This window comes from Mesoplodon mirus, assembly GCF_964341445.2.
Source record: "Mesoplodon mirus genome assembly, chromosome: 10".
NCBI lineage: Eukaryota > Metazoa > Chordata > Mammalia > Artiodactyla > Ziphiidae > Mesoplodon > Mesoplodon mirus.
In genome coordinates, this window is record NC_138986.1 from 18,724,610 (window position 1) to 18,743,320 (window position 18,711).

An 18,711-nucleotide genomic window follows, 5' to 3' on the forward strand; every position below is an offset into this window, starting at 1 on the left:
CATCCTAGGACAGAGAGAAAGTTATATTGGAAAACTGAGTCTTGCCCAAAGTCAACTGTTGAAGTTGTGCCCCTACAGGTCTGAGAATCCAAGGCTAGGCTCAAGGACCTCAAAGTTACTCATGTACTACTACTACTAATAGCAATATTTATAATAGCTAATGTTGTGTAATGGCTCAGTCTGTAGCATTGTGCTAAATAATTTTCCAGGATTACCTTAATTTATCTTTACAGCTTTATAAAGGAATAATACTATGAAGTAGATATTATTATCCTTATATTACAGATGAAAAAAGCTGACTTTTATGTTCAGAGAGGATAAGAAACTTACCCCAGGTCACACGTCTGAAAATTAGTAGAAGTGGGGTTAGCATTAGGTCTTATACTAAAAGATGTGCTTTTGACCATGTAATTAATGCCTTCTAGGATGACGAGGTAGCTTTGGATGCTCCTGACATTTAAGTTTAAAGATGGGTAAGACTTGTGAGTTTCATCCATTCAATAGATTGGGGTGTGCAACTCAAACTATTGAAAGAGCATGGCCAATATCTGCATTGGATATTCACTGAGTTTCTTTCTGGGAAATGCTCTTGGCTATTGTAGAAGAGGAACGCCAGCTCCCTGAAGGAGTTATGCCTGTGTTTCAAATACACCTCCATAGTGAACTGAGCTGAGTCCCTAATAGGGCAACACACATGATTTTAGCACTCCATTTACATGAAAATCAGGTGCAATTTCTGGGCCTGAAATCTTCCTTACAATGTTGAAGCAGTTTGGAGAAGGAGGTTCTTCGTGCTCTCTGTGTCTGTCCAAACAATTGGGGTCTTAGGCAGAAGAGTACCTGTTTTAGAAAACAGGCTTCTGGAGCAAAAGTTTAATCAAGCTGAATTATCAGTTGATAGCAGTATCCACAGGTCAGGACTTGGGTGAGGTGAGTGAGGTACTCACTGTCAGGGTTGGGAAAATACAAATTTGGATTTTTTCCAAATTTAAAATTTGACATTTGGCTCATCGTGAAATTTTTTCATTAACTTTAGGTTATTTTAAATTTTTTGATGTTTACATGCATAATGTTCTATTTGTCTCTTGCTTATAAATATAACTTATAAGTCCAATCGTTATTTCATTTTGACCTTGTATCCAGAAACTTTTCTTTAATTTTCTCATTAATTCTAATAAATTCATGTAGATTTTCCAGCATTTTCTACATATATAACCATGTTGCCTGTAAACAGTGGTTTTATTTCTTCCCTTCAAACTCTAGTGACTTTTATTTTGCTTTATTGCCTTTTTGCCCTTCACAAAATTCCAGGATTATCTTGAATAGAAGTGTTTGGTCAGGCGTCTTTGTCTCATTCTCAAACTCAAGGAAAAGCTTTCAAAATTTCACCACTAATCATGTTTGTAGTAATTGCTTAAAAATAGTAGATACCATAACATATTAAGGAAAGTCTTTTCTAATCCTAGTTTGCTAAAAAAAATTTAAAATTTTGAATTTTTGTTTAATTTTTTCAAATGTTTTTTTCTGAACCTGTCCAGAGAACCGAGTGATTTGTTCCTTTTCCCTGTTAATGTGCCGAATTGATGAATTTCCTAATGTTAAACCACTATTACATGTCTTAGATTGGGAGATCCACTTGGTTATAAGGTATTATTCTTTTAATATAATTCTGGTTTTGATTTGCTAATATTTTATTACATTTTTTCATCTAATTTCACGAGGGTGATTGGTTTACAATTTCACTTTTTTTACTGTCCTTGTTGAGTTTTTTAAATCAAGATTATGAATTGGTAAATGTCTCCTCTTTTTTTCTGTTCTCTGGAATATGTATAAGATTAATCTTATTTCTTAAATTCACTTGTGGATCCATTAGCATATTGCTAGCGAATGTATTATGTATCCTCGCCCTACCAGTGTTTCATCTAGATTATTACTTTTACCATTTCTGCAATAATGCTAGAACCTTAGAACTCTTTAAAGCTTATTACTCAACTTCTGCATTTTGCATTGCTAAGGTTAAGAATTTACTCTTACATGTGGCTCTTAGTGTGACTGTCCTTTGAAAATAGTGTGTCTTATTTCTCTGGTTACTTTGAAGGTTTTTCTTTTGGCCTTTGGTTTTCAGCAATTTGACTACGATGAGTCTGGGTATGGTTCTCTTCGTGTCCTTCCTGCATGGAGTGTGCATGCAGAGTCTCTTGAAAATATGGGTTGATGTATTTTATCAGTTTTGGAAATTTATCAGCTATTATCTTTTTACATTTTGGGACTATAATGATACAAATATTAGACTTTCTAAGCATGTTCCCCATGTCCCTTAGCTCTTTCCTTATTTTCCACTATTTTTCTATTGACCTATCTCTCATTTCACTAATCTCTTCCTCTATTCTTCCTGAGCTGCTGTTAGCTAATTAAAAAGTTTTAAATTTCAGGCGTTAAAAATCTTATTTATGTAATTTCCATTTAACTGTGTTTTATTAATCTAGACTTTTAATTTATTTTCTCTTTCTTTAACCTTTATTTTCTTGGGCATTTCCATAATACTTACCTTTAGAGATTTAGTCTGCTAGCTCCTACATCGCCAAATGGTCTGCTTCTTTTATTTATATATATATATATATATATATATATATATATATATATATATATATATATATATATATATATATGCATGCTTTGAACATGGTTTGTGGTTAAAATGCAGTTTTCCTAAGGCTCAATCTACTTCACACTTGTCCCTGTTTCTAGAATGTTGTCCTCCAGGGATTTCAACTGACAACTTTCATTGTTTACTGGAGTCCTCTCCCCTAGCAGGTCCTAAACTCTAACTTTTATCTCTTTAGCATGAAAAGACTTCAAAAAAACATCTGTTTTGCTTCTCAGAGGTTTTTTGCTTAGGGTATTAGATAAGTGCAATGAAGACAAACAAAAAGTAGGAAGTGTGGAAGTTCAGAAGCAATGATGTTTGTAGCTGTGATGATTAGGAAAAACTCAACAAATATAGTAGCATTTGAACTGGAACTTATAGTAAGATCATTACACTGCTTTACCTTAAGAAAGGTACATCATTAGGTTACAGTAAGAAACAATAAGAAAGGTTACAATAAGAAACATCATTACACTTCTTTACCTTAAGAGAGAAATCGCATACTGTTCTATATTCTGTTCCAGTACAGCCCAAACTTTCTGAAGAGTAACTGCAACACTGGTATTTTCCTTTGTGCCTAAAATAACAATAAAAAATAGCAATATCAAGGCTGTAAGGTGCCTGAAAGATCATTTTGTTCTAAGCCCTCCTTTTATAGGTGAGGGAGTTGAAACTCACCAGTAAGGTAATATCCAAAGTCTGAAGCTTTACTAGCATGTTTAAAACATAAAGCTATGAACCTCTAGTCAAGAGCTCTGCTCACAATTTTATGCTGTTTCCCTTCATCTTTAGTTTAAAAATTATAAAATGCTCTTTGATCTAATTGAAGATACTCATCAAAGCATTTACAATGAGAGATCATTTATCACACCAAAAAAAAATCCTTATGAAAGCTCTTGTGTCAGAAAAAATAATCCATCCAATTTTTCTAAAAAACAATGGCTAATAGGATCTCACTGAAGCTTAATCTAAAGCATAATCCACAAATAGCTTAAGAGGTGATTTGGCAAGAAAAATGCAAATCCATAATAAGTGCCTCAAATTTAACATGTCAGAAACTGACTTTTTTTCTAATTATCCTAATTTCCTCACAGTACTTACTCATATCTGAAATCAGTATCTTAATATATTTACTTTCTGCTATATGCCTGTGACCACTACACCACAAGATTTATCAGAGCAGAAACCTTGTCAGTTTTTACTAATTTCTTTCTATAAGGCCAGAATCTAGAACAGTTCTGTACACACAAGAATTATTCAATAAATATGTGTTGAGTGAAAGAATGCAAATGCTATTAAAATATTATTAAGCTGCTCAGTTTTGTCTTTATAAAGAGAAAAAAAATCATTGTATGAATATAATTTTTACAGCATATATGGACATGTGTATTTTACCACATATTTAATTGGATGAATTTATAATTAATTTTTTTCTGATCGAAAAAATATAAAAATCAAGCGACAGCAATATTTTTCTACCACAAAACGATGCAATATAATTTCTTTTTACACTTGTGTATCTGTAGTTTTTACTGCTTAGATGAACATTTAGATATTTCTCATTAAATGTTTCAGAGATATTTTTACAACAAAGTGTTTCAAAATACTCAAAGAATTCTATTGGAGGCAAGGCTTTTTCTCTAAAAGCGTTAACAAAAATTGCAGAATGAAAATAATTGAATATAATTTTTTTGCCTCTGCAGTGTATTATTTTGAGCTGTTAAAATAGACCTCACGAAATTGTTTACTTCATATGCATAAATATATTTGATTTAATAAATATAATAATATACTTTAAAAGCATTTTATGCCTTCTAAATGTATGTCACCACAGGCATATATGGAAGCCTCTTCATTAAATTCATTTATTCATTCACTCATTCATTCATTCGCTTCTTTGAAAAATGGTCTAGAAATGTAAAAACTGTCTATGACTTAGCTGAAACTGACTGCTAAAGCATTCTGCTAGGCACAGGGGATGGATGGAGAAAAAGGCCAGTTTCTTGTTTTTTAAAGAATGCATGATAGATTGGGAAAATACGGCTGATCATTCATTCATTCATTCATTCATTCTTTCTTTCAGCCAGTATTTGTTGTGTGCTCAGTCTGTGCCAGGCATTGCACTATATTCCAGGAACAAAAAGCATGAGTGTACTGACATGCATCCTGAACTCAAGGAAATTCAATACTGATAGAATTAAAAAGAATTAGCTGAGCTGTAAAGTAGAATGACTCTAAAATGCTTTTTGTTAGCATGTAAACAAATATTCAGCCTTATTTATACAAGTTCATTTTATAAATGATTGAAAGAGTATACCTGGTGTTCTAGCTTTCATAAGTAATCTGACGTACGTCCCTCTCCACATGGCTTGAATTTTAATTGCTGCTGCTACTTCCTCAGGAGAATACTCTTTATCGCTTGTTGGCACATTATATTTAACATCTACCCATTCCGCTGGAAAGAGAAAAACAAACTTTGGACTGAAAGTTATATCTAATCTCTACCCCAATTTTCACTGCCTTTAACTATTAAAGCCCTCTAATGTATAAAGTGCCACAATGATAGATTTGTTGTTATATTTAACATTGCCTTCTGCAGGTGGTTCTTTTTTAGAATATAAACATTCTGGAGAAGGGAAACACTAAATATTGACACTTTAGTGAACTAGTATTGATTCCTATGTGAAAGTAGCATGAAGGTTCCTTAAAATTGAAAGAAAATGTTAAAATGGTGGGACTAGAACATCAGAAGAGGAGGAAATGAGGGTTTCTTAGATAAGAGAATCTTCCCAGAATTACTCCAGTGCTACTGTCTAGATAGTGATTGTCATGCTCTTTAAGGTCAGGAACAAATAAAACTGGGAAATTCTGGGCTTCCCTGGATGTATGTGGGACAGGGGACACACGTCAGATCTTTGGAACCTTTTGAGCTTCTCAGGGCATAGCCTGAACTCTACAACTGTTAATATAGACCCATTCTACCTACTCCACAAAAATTTTGAGTGTACTTTTATCAAATTATTTAGCCCATATAAGGCTAGGAATTCCTTTGTCACATAAATATCTAAAATTAATCAGTACCTAAAGAAGCCTCTTCCAAAGAAGAATCAAGTAAGTCCAAGTCCAAAACCATAGCACGGAATGCAAATTTGAGGTTGGGAAGAGGTTTTGCTATTTGAGCTTTCTTCATTAAATGCCATAAAGAAATGTGAAAAACCTGAAAAGATAAAATGCACTAGTATATTTTTTAAATCAAGAAAATACCCTTACCTGGCCAGAGAGTCTCTAAAAAACTTCAGATACTCTAAAAATAAAAACTATGTATTTCTCAGATATACACACCATCTAGCAGAAGACTCTTTGCAGACTCCCTCATCCAGTAAGAGATGAAAATTATTTATCATTTGACTAATTTTAACTTAATAAGCTTTAATCACCACAACAATGTTTATAATGTACATTCAATTAAAATATAACATTAAATGGATTGAGGAGATATAGTGTAAGATAAAAAATAAGGTTCTTATGCCTAAGCAAGTTAAATACCAGATTTCTTTTATCCAAAGATGCCACCCATTATAAGACACACGATTAGTTCCTGTGCTTCAAGAAAGAAAATATGCCACTCAAAGTTTTTAATCACTTTCTTGTCACTTACGAGTTTTTACTTCCTATTGAAAAAGCTCTTTTAATTTTATTTAGGCATAACTTTTTCATCATGTATCACACTTAAACGTACATGAAAAAATAAACTACATAAATTGGTTAAGTATTCTGAAAACTTATTCATACTCAAACTCCTACTCTTGTAAATCACTTTTGTAAACACTAAACATGTGTTTTTCTATGCAGTTTTGTCCTTCGTGTTGTCAAAAGCTTTGAAGATGCACCATTGCCTAAAGAGTGTTCTCCTTTTGTTTCTGGGGTTTTTCTCAAACCACCAATCCTCATTCAGGAAGTGCTGATGCTGACTTGTTCTTGATCTCACCAAAGAGGACCGCTGGAAGGTTTTTAGACTGCATCCAGAACACATATTCCTTCTTCCAAGTTTTTTTTCATGGCTTTTATCCTGAAATGCTGATGGAGTCCATATATCCAGTCATACCACTGGGACTAACAACCAGCCACTGCACATTTCTGCTTGCTTACTTGTAGCTATTTACATGTTCACGGGGAGTAAAATGCTTGGTGAACTAGGTAGGGCTCCTGGGGCACTATTTGTGGTGACTTTCAGCCAGTCATACCTCTCCCTCTCTCTCTTTTCCTGAGCCATGGGGGAGTTATTCTGGTGTGAGGAGAACCCCTTTCCCTTCACATTTCTTTGAGAGGCTCTACCATGACATTTAATTCTATTCCCCTAAGGATTAGGCTTTTGTCAAGCATATTTCTTTTGAAATGGAGATGATATGAATTCTTATGAACAAGTCCATGTCCATGTGTGTGCAGAGAATTCTGGAGGTCACCTGGCCAGCAATGGTTGTAAGGAACCACCAATGATAAGACACTCTGATTTCATTCTGATGTTAAAGGGGAAAAGCAATGTTCATGTTAGAATTGGTGAAATACAGTACTCTGCAAAGGCATATGACTATTGCATTTCCTGCTTAGTCTACATTTTCTGACAACTACTCACCTCTCTTCATATGTATAGAAACAGGGACCTAGTCCCACAGTCTGTATCTGTACCTGCCCCATCAGCTAGCAATGGTGGACAAGCCTGCGAGCAAGCATCTAACCCAAGCTGAGCAAATCTTTGTCACTTCGGCTAATTTTTTTTTAATTTTTATTGGAGTATAGTTGATTTACAATATTGTGTTAGTTTCAGGTGTACAGCAAAGTGAATCAGTTATACATATACATATGGCCACTCTTTTTTAGATTATTTTCCCATATAAGTCATTACAGAGTATTGAGTTCCCTGTGCTTCGGCCAGTAATTTGACACCAGGATCAAGATATTCTAAACTGGCCTTGTATGAGAAAGCAATATAAAATTCAGGAGCCATGTTTTCCATGATGTGAACTTAAGAGGAGAGAAAACATGTTTATAAAGAGAAAAAATGGAGAAGACAAGTTCTGAGGGCCTTCTTTTCCCTCTTCAAAGTTCCTCACTGAGTCATTCCTGTTCTTATGTGTCCAGAAGATGTCCCTGTATTGATATAACAAATCAACACATCCAGCTCCTTGTTGTGGCTTAAATAAGCTAGATGTGTCCTCGTGACATGCTAATAAAATGCCCTAAATAGTTGAACATCTAAGGTAAAATTTTTTTGAAAAAATCATGATAATGTTAATCCTCATACTCTCTGTTACAAATTAGTGTTCAGTCTTTGGTGATACTGACATTTGGTAGTGCATTGAGTCTGGTCTACATGTGACTATTGGTGACAACAGTGAACTCAGAACCGTGGGCAATAAGTGGCCAGTACTCTTAATCCTTCATTAAGAATGCCTGCTAGAGAGTGGGGAATAAATCTTACAGAGATTCATGGACTGACCACATCGTTGGAGATTTTAGGGGTCCAGAAGGCTAGGCATGCTGGGACATCCTCTCTAAGGTAAAGGATAAGACATAACTAAGAAAGAGGCCAGTACTTGCTGGTCCTCTCTGCTTTTGGGTAGTAGAATTTTCTGCTTTGGGGAGTGTTATTTCAATGCATTCATTGAGTGACTCTGAAGACCATCAGCTTTGAGTGGGATCCAATGCAAGACAGGCATCTGCAGGAAATTTGAGAATCCCAAGAAAGAAAGAAAGATCACCTGGTCCAATTCTGTTGTAAACATGCCACTGAAACACCTCCCAGCAAATGCACAAATGTTATTTACTACTGAGAGAGTCCTTATCTATGGGATCCTTATAGTATGATGCACCTCATCTGTCTAGAATTGTTTACAGTAGACAAATTTGGAATCGATTTATGGAACATGGCTCTCTGAAAAATGTCATGTAACTGTGTAATATACAAGAATAAAATGGAGATGTTTCATTACCAAAATAGCTCCCTTTTGTGTAAGTGATACATGCACAAAGACCCCTTACATATTAGATCTGGGCTAGCATCAAAAGGCCTATACAAAAGTAATCTTCATAGCAGAGATGGTGACAATGAATGGGCCCAACAGTATGGGCTCTCTTTTACCCAGGCTTAGCTGTCTCAATTGTCGGTCGCAAAAACTGACTCATCATTTAATATGGTATCATCCTCCAGGGTGTACAGTCAGTTACTTCATGACAAGTTGATATCAGTGGACTTCTGTCAAAGAGGGGTGGGCAGTGACTCATCCTTACTAGAATTGAGACTTACCTCAAATATGAGTTTGTTTTCCCTGTATTTGGTGTCTCTGCCAGCATTGTTATCTTAGGGGTTACAGAGACATGGATCCAGCCTAACATTCCCCTTGGACCAAGGATCAAGTTATACAGTGAACATTTAATCACTGGGGAATGTTTGAGACTCACTGGTCCTAACATATACCATAGAAAGGATTGATAAAATTCCTGGCAGATTGGAAAGGCATATGAAAGGCTCAGCTAAGAAGCCAGCCTGGTGATGACATCCTGCAAAACTGAGGCAGTATCCTCCAGAATACAGAATATTTGTATAAAACCAAAGATCAATACACAGTACTATGACTGTAATAGCTATAATATACTGGCCTGAGATTCAAAAATTAGAAGTAGGAGTGGCCTCTCTCACCATTATTTCCAGTGGTCCATTTTCAATAATTAGTGTTCTCTGTCCCCACAACAGGGAGTTTCTATATTGTAGGACCTAATTCCTGGGGGTGGATAGCAGGAAATATTTTCACCAGGGAACACAGTATGATTTACAATAAACCTAAATTCTGATATATTCCTAGTTGCTTTGAGATCCTCATCCTGGTGGACAAGCAGGAAAAAAAAGAAACTAATATAATGGAGTGGTGGGAGAATTCATCCTGATTGTCATGAGGAACTAGGTTTCTGCTACATAGTGGGGACAAGAAGAATTATGTCTGCATTTGCTGGGACACCTCTTGGTGCTTCCACAGTGAATGCTTAATTACAACAATCTCAGCCTGATAAGAGTAAGGCAATCAAGGTCTGTACCCATCAAGATTGAAGGTCTGGGGCACCAACCAGGCAAGCAACTAGAGCATTTGGAAGAAAGGGAAATCTAGAATAGGTGGTAGAGGAGAGATGTTGACTACCAATTATGGCCTTAGGGCCAGCTGTAGCAGTGGATACTACAGCTTTCTTGTTATATGATAATTGGATTATTTATTTATTTTTAGAGCTTATGACCACCACCAAGAACCATCTAGAGCCACCACCTTGAGGACTGGATGGACAGAATTAACTTCAGGACCAATCAGACTAGTTAAAGAGGTAAGTCATGGCAGATTTTTGGAGGTTGCTCATGCCCGAGGTGAGTGGTTTTCAACTGGGAGTGATTTGTGTCCCAGGTAGGTTGACAGATAAGATACAAGAAACTGTAAGGGCAAATACCAGTTTAAACAAAACAAGACAATTCTCCTTATGGAAAACAAGGGAAGAGACTCTTCCCCTCCCTTTTCTTAGAACATTCACTTTAGAAAACTTATAATTGTAAGTTCTCTCTCTCTCTTCTTCTTTGAAATATATGTAAATATTTTTAAAGGCTAAATAGGTATCTTGGCAGCTTTAAGATCCAGGAATATCTTTCTCAAGGACCTGGAAGTCATCTATTTGAAATGTAATCATCAAGGAAGATAGCATCCCAATCCCCCAGTTTCTGTGGAAGGGGAGGAACCTAACCTTGGTGGGAGCCTCCCACCAACTTGGAAAAATACCTCCTGCCATAAAGGCTTGAGAAGTTTATGTTTCTTTTGGATAAACCCAGTTAAGTAATGCAAATGGTCACTCCAAATAGCAGGTGAATTTAGGATTCACTATGTGTAACAAATGGTGCTATCAAATCCCTTTACTTAAGGGACTAATTATCATTTATCTTGAGAACATGTAGGTAATGGGCAATATCTGCTGGGCTATACAAAAGGGTGAGGTTTCTTTGGTTCTTTGCTATCTCTTTAGCAGATTGCCCTTGACGGGTATCACATTCTGGTTTAACGCTTATTCAACAATCTTCTATTTCTTCTACCTTTGTGGAGGTTTTCCTGGTTTGAAGGAGATTTTGTCTTTAATTAGCTATCCCCAAACAATACCTTATACCCAGTTAAAATGGAATAACAGGGAAAATAAATTTTTAGTGTAATTTTTAACATAAGTATGTGCTATATGTTGCACATACTGTTTGTTTATATGAAATTAAAATTTAATTGGGTGAAATGACTCTAGACAGAGACCTTGCACCCTTCACAAACATTAACTCAAAACAGACAGTAGACTGAAATGCAAAATGCAAAAGTATAAAACTCCTAGAAGATAACATACGAGAAAATCTAGATGACCAGTGTATGGCAATGGCTTTATGGATATAACACTAAAGCCATGACCCATGAGAGAAAGAATTGATAAGCTGATTTCACTAAAATTAAAAACTTCTGCTCTGTAAGGAAAATGTCAAGAGAATGAGAAAACAAGTCATAGACTGGTAGAAAATATTTTCAAAGGAATACTTAAAACTCAAGATAAGAAAACAAACAACCTGATTAAAAACGGGCCAAAGACTTTAACAGACACCTCACCAAAGAAGATATACAGATGACAAATAAGCATATCAAAAGATGTTCCATATCGTATGTCATCAGGGAAATGCAAATTAAAATGAGATACCACTACACACCTATTACAAAGGCCGAAATCTGGAACAATGACAACATCAAATCCTGACTAGGATATAGAGCAACAGAAATTCTCATTCATTTTGGTGGGAATGAAAAATGGTACAGCCACTTTCGAAGACAGTTTGATAATTTTTATAAAACTAAACATACTCTTATCACATGATCCAGCAATTACACTCCTTTGTATTTACCCAAATGATCTGAAAACATATGCCTTCACAAAAACTTGCACACAGATGTTTATAGCCACTTCATTCATAATTGCCAAAACTTGGAAGCAACTAACATGTCTTTCAGTAAGTGAATAAGTAAATAAACCATGGTTCATCCAGACAATGGAATATTATTCAGCATGAAAATGAAGTGACCTATGCAGTCATGAAAAGACATGGAAGGAACTTAAATGTGTATTTCTAAGTCAAAGAAGCTAATTTGGAAAGACTACATACTTTATGACATTCTGGAAAAGGCAAAACTATGGAGACAATAAAAAAGATCAGTGGCTGCCAGGGCTTGGGGGAGGGGAGAGATGACTAGGCAGAGCACACAGGATATTTAGTGCAGTGAAACTATTATATATGATACTTCAGTGATGGATGCATGTTATTATACATTTGTCCAGACCCATAGAATGTACACCAAGAGTAAACTCTAGTGTAAACTGTGGACTTTGAGTGATTGATGTATCAATGTAGGTTCCTCGATTGTAACAAATGTACCACTCATGAGGGGTGTTGATAAATAATGGGGAAGGCACATGTGGCGTCAGGGGATAAATGGGAAATCTCCATACCTTCTGCCCAATTTTGCAATGAACCTGAAACTACTCTAAAAATTAAGTCTTTAGTAAAACAAATTTTAACGGGGTGTCCTGTATTTTAATTTCCAACTCTAGCAACACTGCTCCCTAGGGGACACTTGACAATGTCTGAAATAATTTTTAGTTGTCACAACTGGTATTTAGAGGGTGCGGGTAAGCCATGCTGCCACTGACAGGTCAGGACCACAGCAAAAATCATCTGGCTCAAAATGTCAGTAGTGTACAGGGGGTACCACAAAGTCATTTTGCTTCACTCCCTCAAGGCTTTCAGTAAAGCCAGGATGCTGCTCAACCCAAGAAAGTGTGAGGAAATAAATACCCCTGAGAGCACCCATCTATCAGTGTATAAATGTTACAATCGCCTCATCCTCTAGGGGGACCTTTCTAAGGAATGTCCTACAAAGTTTATCAGGATTCCCTGGAGCATTGAGCCCCAGTAGCCCACAGCAATAACTACCACATCCTTTAATGAATATTCTCCTCTTTCTCATTTCATTCTTCCTACTCTCTAATTTCTGCTTGCTGACGTCACTTCCCAAATAAACTGTCTTCATCCAGAACATTTTCTCGGCTGATTTTGGGGGTCATCGAATATGAGAAACATTATTACAAACAGAACATACTCTTCTAGGAACATTACAGCCTGAACACGCTTACCCGGAAGTGCTGTGCAGTTAGTTTTTTATCCTGGAGGGGAATAGGGTAGTGAGCTGTTTGTAGATCCTTCAGGGCTGCAGAAAGTTTAGCCTTATCTTCGAAATTAGCAATCCCATGTCCAACAGCTTTCAAAATTGTTAAAGCCCGCTCTGTAAATCGGTAGCTCTCCTGTGAAGACAAAGCATAGCGGTCAGCCTCCCTTTTGTTTATTTAGGTGTAACTAGGTTTACAACAATTTAATTTCTGTTAATATATTAAACATCTGTTATATGACTGATTCAGTAGTTATTTATGGAGGACTTACTTGATCAAAGCATTTTGCTAGGTGCTATGGTCTGAGGGATATAAAACAAGGAACATGATTCCTGCTCTAGTAGGAACGCATGGAAACAACACCTACCTCACTTTGGGGGCCAGGGGAAATTTCTCCACAGTATGAATATCAAGCCTTTGTTCTGAAGAGTGTCTAGGAATTAGTCTGACAGCTGTGTGGAGTCTGATGACTGAAGGGCAGAGAAGTGTTCAGGGAGAGAGCAATAAAATAAAAAAGACAAAGAGGGTAAACTAGCCTAGGCTGCTGGCTCCCTTCTGCTATAAACTCTGAAGAAGCGATAAAAACAAGAAGGAGATAGGGATGTCAGGAAGGAACTTATTTTTGAAAATGGAGAAAACACTGAGGTGTTTGCAGATTATCTTGACTCGTGTGTGGTGGGTAGTTGATGGCTGGTGGAGAACTTACTCAGAGAAGAGGGTGCTTGGAGGAAGCATGACGAGAGTCAAGTAGGAGGAAAACTTTGTAAAGTCTGTTTTTGCCTCTTTCCTAGGGGCACCATGGTGCAGTCATTGCTTCACGGTTCCCTGCAGAAATTTTGAGGAATGGCCCAGCAGGAATGGCATGAAAATGGGGTGAGAAACTGTTGAAAACAGATGAAACTGACTTGCCACCTTAACACATTTACTTCTTGCTGACCTTCTCCCAACCTTCCCGAAGCCTAGGGAAAGTCTCTTCTTAATGGTGTTTCTACCTGAGATAAAACCATGACAAGAAAACTTGTCTGGTTAAATGGCAGTCTTGGGAATGATCATGTATGGCTCTGAGGATCTTGAGTCTCTCTGTTCTTGGACCAGTTTATATCCCCTTTTGCTTCTTCATTAGAACTGAAGAATACTGGGGACTGGATGTACCCCCAGTAATTTTTATAAGATGGAGGAGTTGGTAACGCCAGGGAAATATGCGTTCACAGACTAAAATAACTAAACACCTAGGGAGTTAAATCACCTAAAGAAAGAAACAAACTGCTTCCATGTCTTGGCTATTGTAAATGGTGTTGCTATGAACATTGGGGTGCACGTGTCTTTTCACGCCTTTTTGAATAAATGTCCAGGATATATATCCAGGAGTGGGATTGCTGGATCATATGGTAGCTCTACTTTTAGTTTTTTATGGAACCTCTGTACTGTTCTCCATAGTGGCTGCACCAATTTACGTTCCCACCAACAGTGTAAGAGGGTTCCCTTTTCTCCACACCCTCTCCAGCATTTATTATTTGTAAGCTTTTTGATGATGGCCATTCTGACTGGGGTGAGGTGATACCTCATTGTGGTTTTGCCTTCCATTTCTCTAATAATTAGCAGTGTTGAGCATCTTTTTGTGTGCCTGTTGGCCATCTGTATGTCTTCTTTGGAGAAATGTCTATTTAGGTCTTCTGCCCATTTTTTGATTGGGTTGTTTGTTTTTTTGACATTGAGTTGTATGAGCTGATTGTATATTTTGGAAATTAACCCCTTGGCAGTTGCATCATTTGCAGATATTATCTCCCATTCCATAGGTTGTCTTTTCATTTTGTTGATGGTTTCCTTTGCTGTGCAAAAGCATTTAAGTTTGATACATGCACCCCAAGGTTCATAGCAGCACTATTTACCATAGCCAAGACATGGAAGCAACCTAAGTGTCCATCAACAGATGAATGGATAAAGAAGGTGTGATATAGCTAGTGGGAAGCAGCCACATAGCACAGGGAGATCAACTCAGTGCTTTGTGACCACCTAGATGGGTGAGTTAGGGAGGGTGGGAGGGAGGGAGATGCAAGAGGGAAGAGATATGGGGACATATGTATATGTATAACCGATTCACTTTGTTATAAAGCAGAAACTAACACACCATTGTAAAGCAATTATACTCCAATAAAGATGTAAAAAAAAAGTAAAAAATCAGTAAGTTGAAAACAAAATAGCAATATGATTTAGTTCAAAATCTTTGAAAATAAGGCACAAAAAAAATCACAGTTGCTCAAAGATTTACCGGTTCAAAGTTGGGTAGCACAACATCTTCATCCCCGACGACAAAGGTCACCATGCTGCAGATGTGTATGGAGTGCCCCACGGGGGAGTATGCGGTGAAGAGCAGCATGTGTCTCCTAAAGAGAGAGGACCGAGGGTTTCCTTTGTTGTAGTCCTTGCCTCTGTTAGCTTCTTGATGATACTTTGTGCTCAAATGAAGTCAAACGTTACTAAGGGCTGAATTTTGTAACACAGATGAGGTAAAGACTGATGAATTTTTCACTCTGAAAGAACCCTCCAAGATCATGGAATCTATATTTCACTGATTATGCTGGACAAAAAACGATTACAGTAAATGACAAACTTGCACATGTTGGAGACATCTCCCATAAGCTGCGGACACGTTGCGAAACACTCGTCTTGATTTTCCCCCTAACAACAGTAATAATTCATGTTGGCCTAGTGCTCTGTAGATTTCATAGCCAGTTTCTCACAAATGCATAATTTCATGTGTGTTAATTGTGTCTCTCCTACCAGGTTGCGGCATTAGGGAGAATACTGAGAGCATGTCCAAAACCCACCTGTCTATAGCTTAGGTCCTGTGGGGGGAAAAGCAGATAAAAATCCTAGATTCTTTATCAGTTCCCCATCCTTGGTTGTCTTAATGGATGAGCACCCAGACAGAATAATGATTTCTGGGAGAATCTCTCCATACCAGAGTTTTTAGGGAAGATGTGAAAATATAGAAGTTTTAAAATTTATTATTTTTCTAGAAATATTGGATGCTTGCCATAGATTATTTTAGCACTTCATTTTGTTGCTTGGGCTTTGCTTTTGTACAAGAGCCATAGCTTTTCATTGATCACATAGAATTATCATGATTGATATTGGGAAATTCAGCAAAAATATTTATTTCATCTGAAATATGAGGTAATATTTTGAATTTTATTTATCAAAATCATGAAAATTTTTCAATTATACATATTTTCTTTAAAATGAAAAATGTGATGTGCTTAACCAATTTTATCTTAATTCAAAATAGAACTACAGGTAAAATTAAAAACAAACTACAGGTAAAACTACAGATTTGTAGGGGAAAATGCTGTTTCTCAACCTGTTTTTAAATAAAATCATGGTTCTTATTAAGGAATTTAATAAGTTTTACAATAAAACAAAAAAGATCATTTTAATAAATTAATTTTAGGAAATGCTGAGTTAAACAAGTTTAAACTGTATTCTTTACTAAAGAAACAACCAGATTCTTTAACAATTATAAATCTTACAAAAGGTACAGCATTTCTTCACTTTATTTGTTCACAGAATTATTTTTCTGTGAACATGAACAAGAATCATGATGATAGACTTCTGCTTTATGAAATTGCTTCAGGAAACAACAAATTAGATTCCATATTGTTTCATTATTTAGTAGTCAAAAGTTTACAAGTCTTCAAATAATTCTTAGTATGGGAAAAATGAAGTCACTCCATACCCAACAGGCAGGCGAACCACTGTAGCCTTGGTAGCATACGTGTGAATTGTCACAACAAGATCTCCTGGCCTCAGAGATTTCCAAGAAACTGTCTCAACTGTAAGTAGTCCAGGCTGTATGGGAGGGCTGTTCTTTGTTAAAGCTTTAGGAAAATTTAAAAGAAAAAAAAAAATATATATATATATATATATATATATATATATACAGAAATTTGATTGTGAGAGTATAGTTGGCTTTCACTGGTATTGCTTTTTACCAATAATGACATTAATAATATGATAATAACAATAATATTAACAACAACAACCAAGAATTAGACCTATTCTGAAGATGTTCATAAAACATTAGAAACTACCCTGAGTAAATAATTACTGGAAATAATACTCAAGAGGAATCAAGACCTTCTTCCCTCCCTAACCTACTTTTCTCCTCATAGCCATCCCCTCAGCTGAAAAAACCAAGAATGAAAAAGTTAGGAAAAAGAGGACAGATAGGGGTATTTCACTGTAGTATACCACTGCTTTTCTTATGTAGGGCAGTAATAACCATATCCCTCTAGATACAATTTTAAAGGAGGAAAAATACCGCATCTGGGAAGATGAGAGATTTTCCTAAGATAGTGGCAAAGCAAGGGCAAAAGATGCCACTGTTTATTTAAGTTTTGACCTTTGATCCTTAGCTTTGACTGTGTAGAAAAATAATTACCAAAATTTAAATTTTAAGTAAATTAATTAAAAATTTTATTTAATTTTTATAATTTAAAATTTTATCTAATTAAACTTTAATTAATAATTTTTTATCTTGAAATTGATAGAAAATAATGATTATTCCTCATCAGTAGCTGAGAGCAAAAGACTTCTTACCCTGTTTCCAGATAACACTCAAACTAAGGATACAAGGCCACCACATGACCTGAAATACCTCTACGCATTTAGAGTTTCAATGTTCTAGGACATGGTGTGGCTTAGGAGCTATTGGTTAAGTAGACATACTAAGCTCACACCACTGAAGTCTGGAAAGTTTATTCAACAAATATTTATTGTCCACTTGCTGCACATCTGACACCATTCAAAACATTGGGTACATACTGATGGAAAATCATAGTCTGTGCCCTCAGAGTGGGCAAAAAATTCAATATTAAGCATTCAGCAAATATTTATACCTGTACAGTATCAGGTGCTGTTAATTTGAGTTAAATATAAATGCTTTAGTAAAATAAGCCAAACAAAGAATGCTGTTTTGTGCATATATGCATGTGTTTGCAAGAAGCTGGACTTAGAGAAGGAACAGGCATCTGTTAGAACAGGAGGGAAAGGTGACAAGAGCTTGGGAGAGTTCATTATGAGAAGATGAGTGGGTCATTTCCAATTTCTTCTATCTCTTCAGTGAAGACAGCATCAAGGTCATCAGCTGAAAATGAGGAAGGATGAGAGTGGGAGTTGGAGATTTGAAGGCAGAGAGAGAGAGATTTGAAGGTTTGAAATAGTCACTCATGAGAATGAGAGCTGGGAGAATGAATGAACTCAGGAAATGTTGGCAGTGCTTAGGGGCTTTGCTTTGAGATTTGTGGTCCTCAATTTAAAGTGGGGCTAGGTAGTAGGATTTTTTTTTTTTATCCAGTTACACTCAGCTGTTCTGATGAAACCCCAGGTTAGGCACAGAGATACCTTCAACCAATATTAGGATTGTGCCAGGAGTGTTAAGATGAGAGGGTAAGAAGAGCACTTGTGTTGAGGGCACATGTGAGGATATAAATACAATCATGGACCATGGAAACTACATGGGGAATAAGAGAAATAAAGATGTGGGGAGAGTGGACATAAAAGAAGTGGTAAGGTTGATGGATGGAGGTCCCAGTTCAGTCCAAGACCTGTAGGGGTGGGAGTTCTAGAGAGAGCGAACTGGAGAACTTGAAATTTGATTAGGATAATACTGTTACTGGTACAATAACGTCTAAAATATAAACATGAAATTAGGGGGCCAAGGTGGGATGAAGGAAAAGATCTTTGGAATTGTCAAATCAAAGAAGAAAGAGTTCATGATTTTCAATAGA

The 18,711-nt window shown here is 36.3% G+C and overlaps 1 protein-coding gene across 1 annotated transcript in view; it reads right to left on the minus strand.

Moving 5' to 3' along the window:
• Nucleotides 1–18,711, minus strand: part of ADGB (androglobin) — a gene marked incomplete at its 5' end in the record, with an annotated part of 148,818 nt that overhangs the window by 48,519 nt on the left and 81,588 nt on the right. The window contains 6 exons of the mRNA XM_082633767.1: nucleotides 3,131–3,224; nucleotides 4,965–5,102; nucleotides 5,729–5,864; nucleotides 12,890–13,057; nucleotides 15,192–15,306; nucleotides 16,659–16,800. Coding sequence (XP_082489893.1) covers nucleotides 3,131–3,224; nucleotides 4,965–5,102; nucleotides 5,729–5,864; nucleotides 12,890–13,057; nucleotides 15,192–15,306; nucleotides 16,659–16,800 — 793 coding nt within the window. The remainder of the gene's footprint in view (nucleotides 1–3,130; nucleotides 3,225–4,964; nucleotides 5,103–5,728; nucleotides 5,865–12,889; nucleotides 13,058–15,191; nucleotides 15,307–16,658; nucleotides 16,801–18,711) is intronic.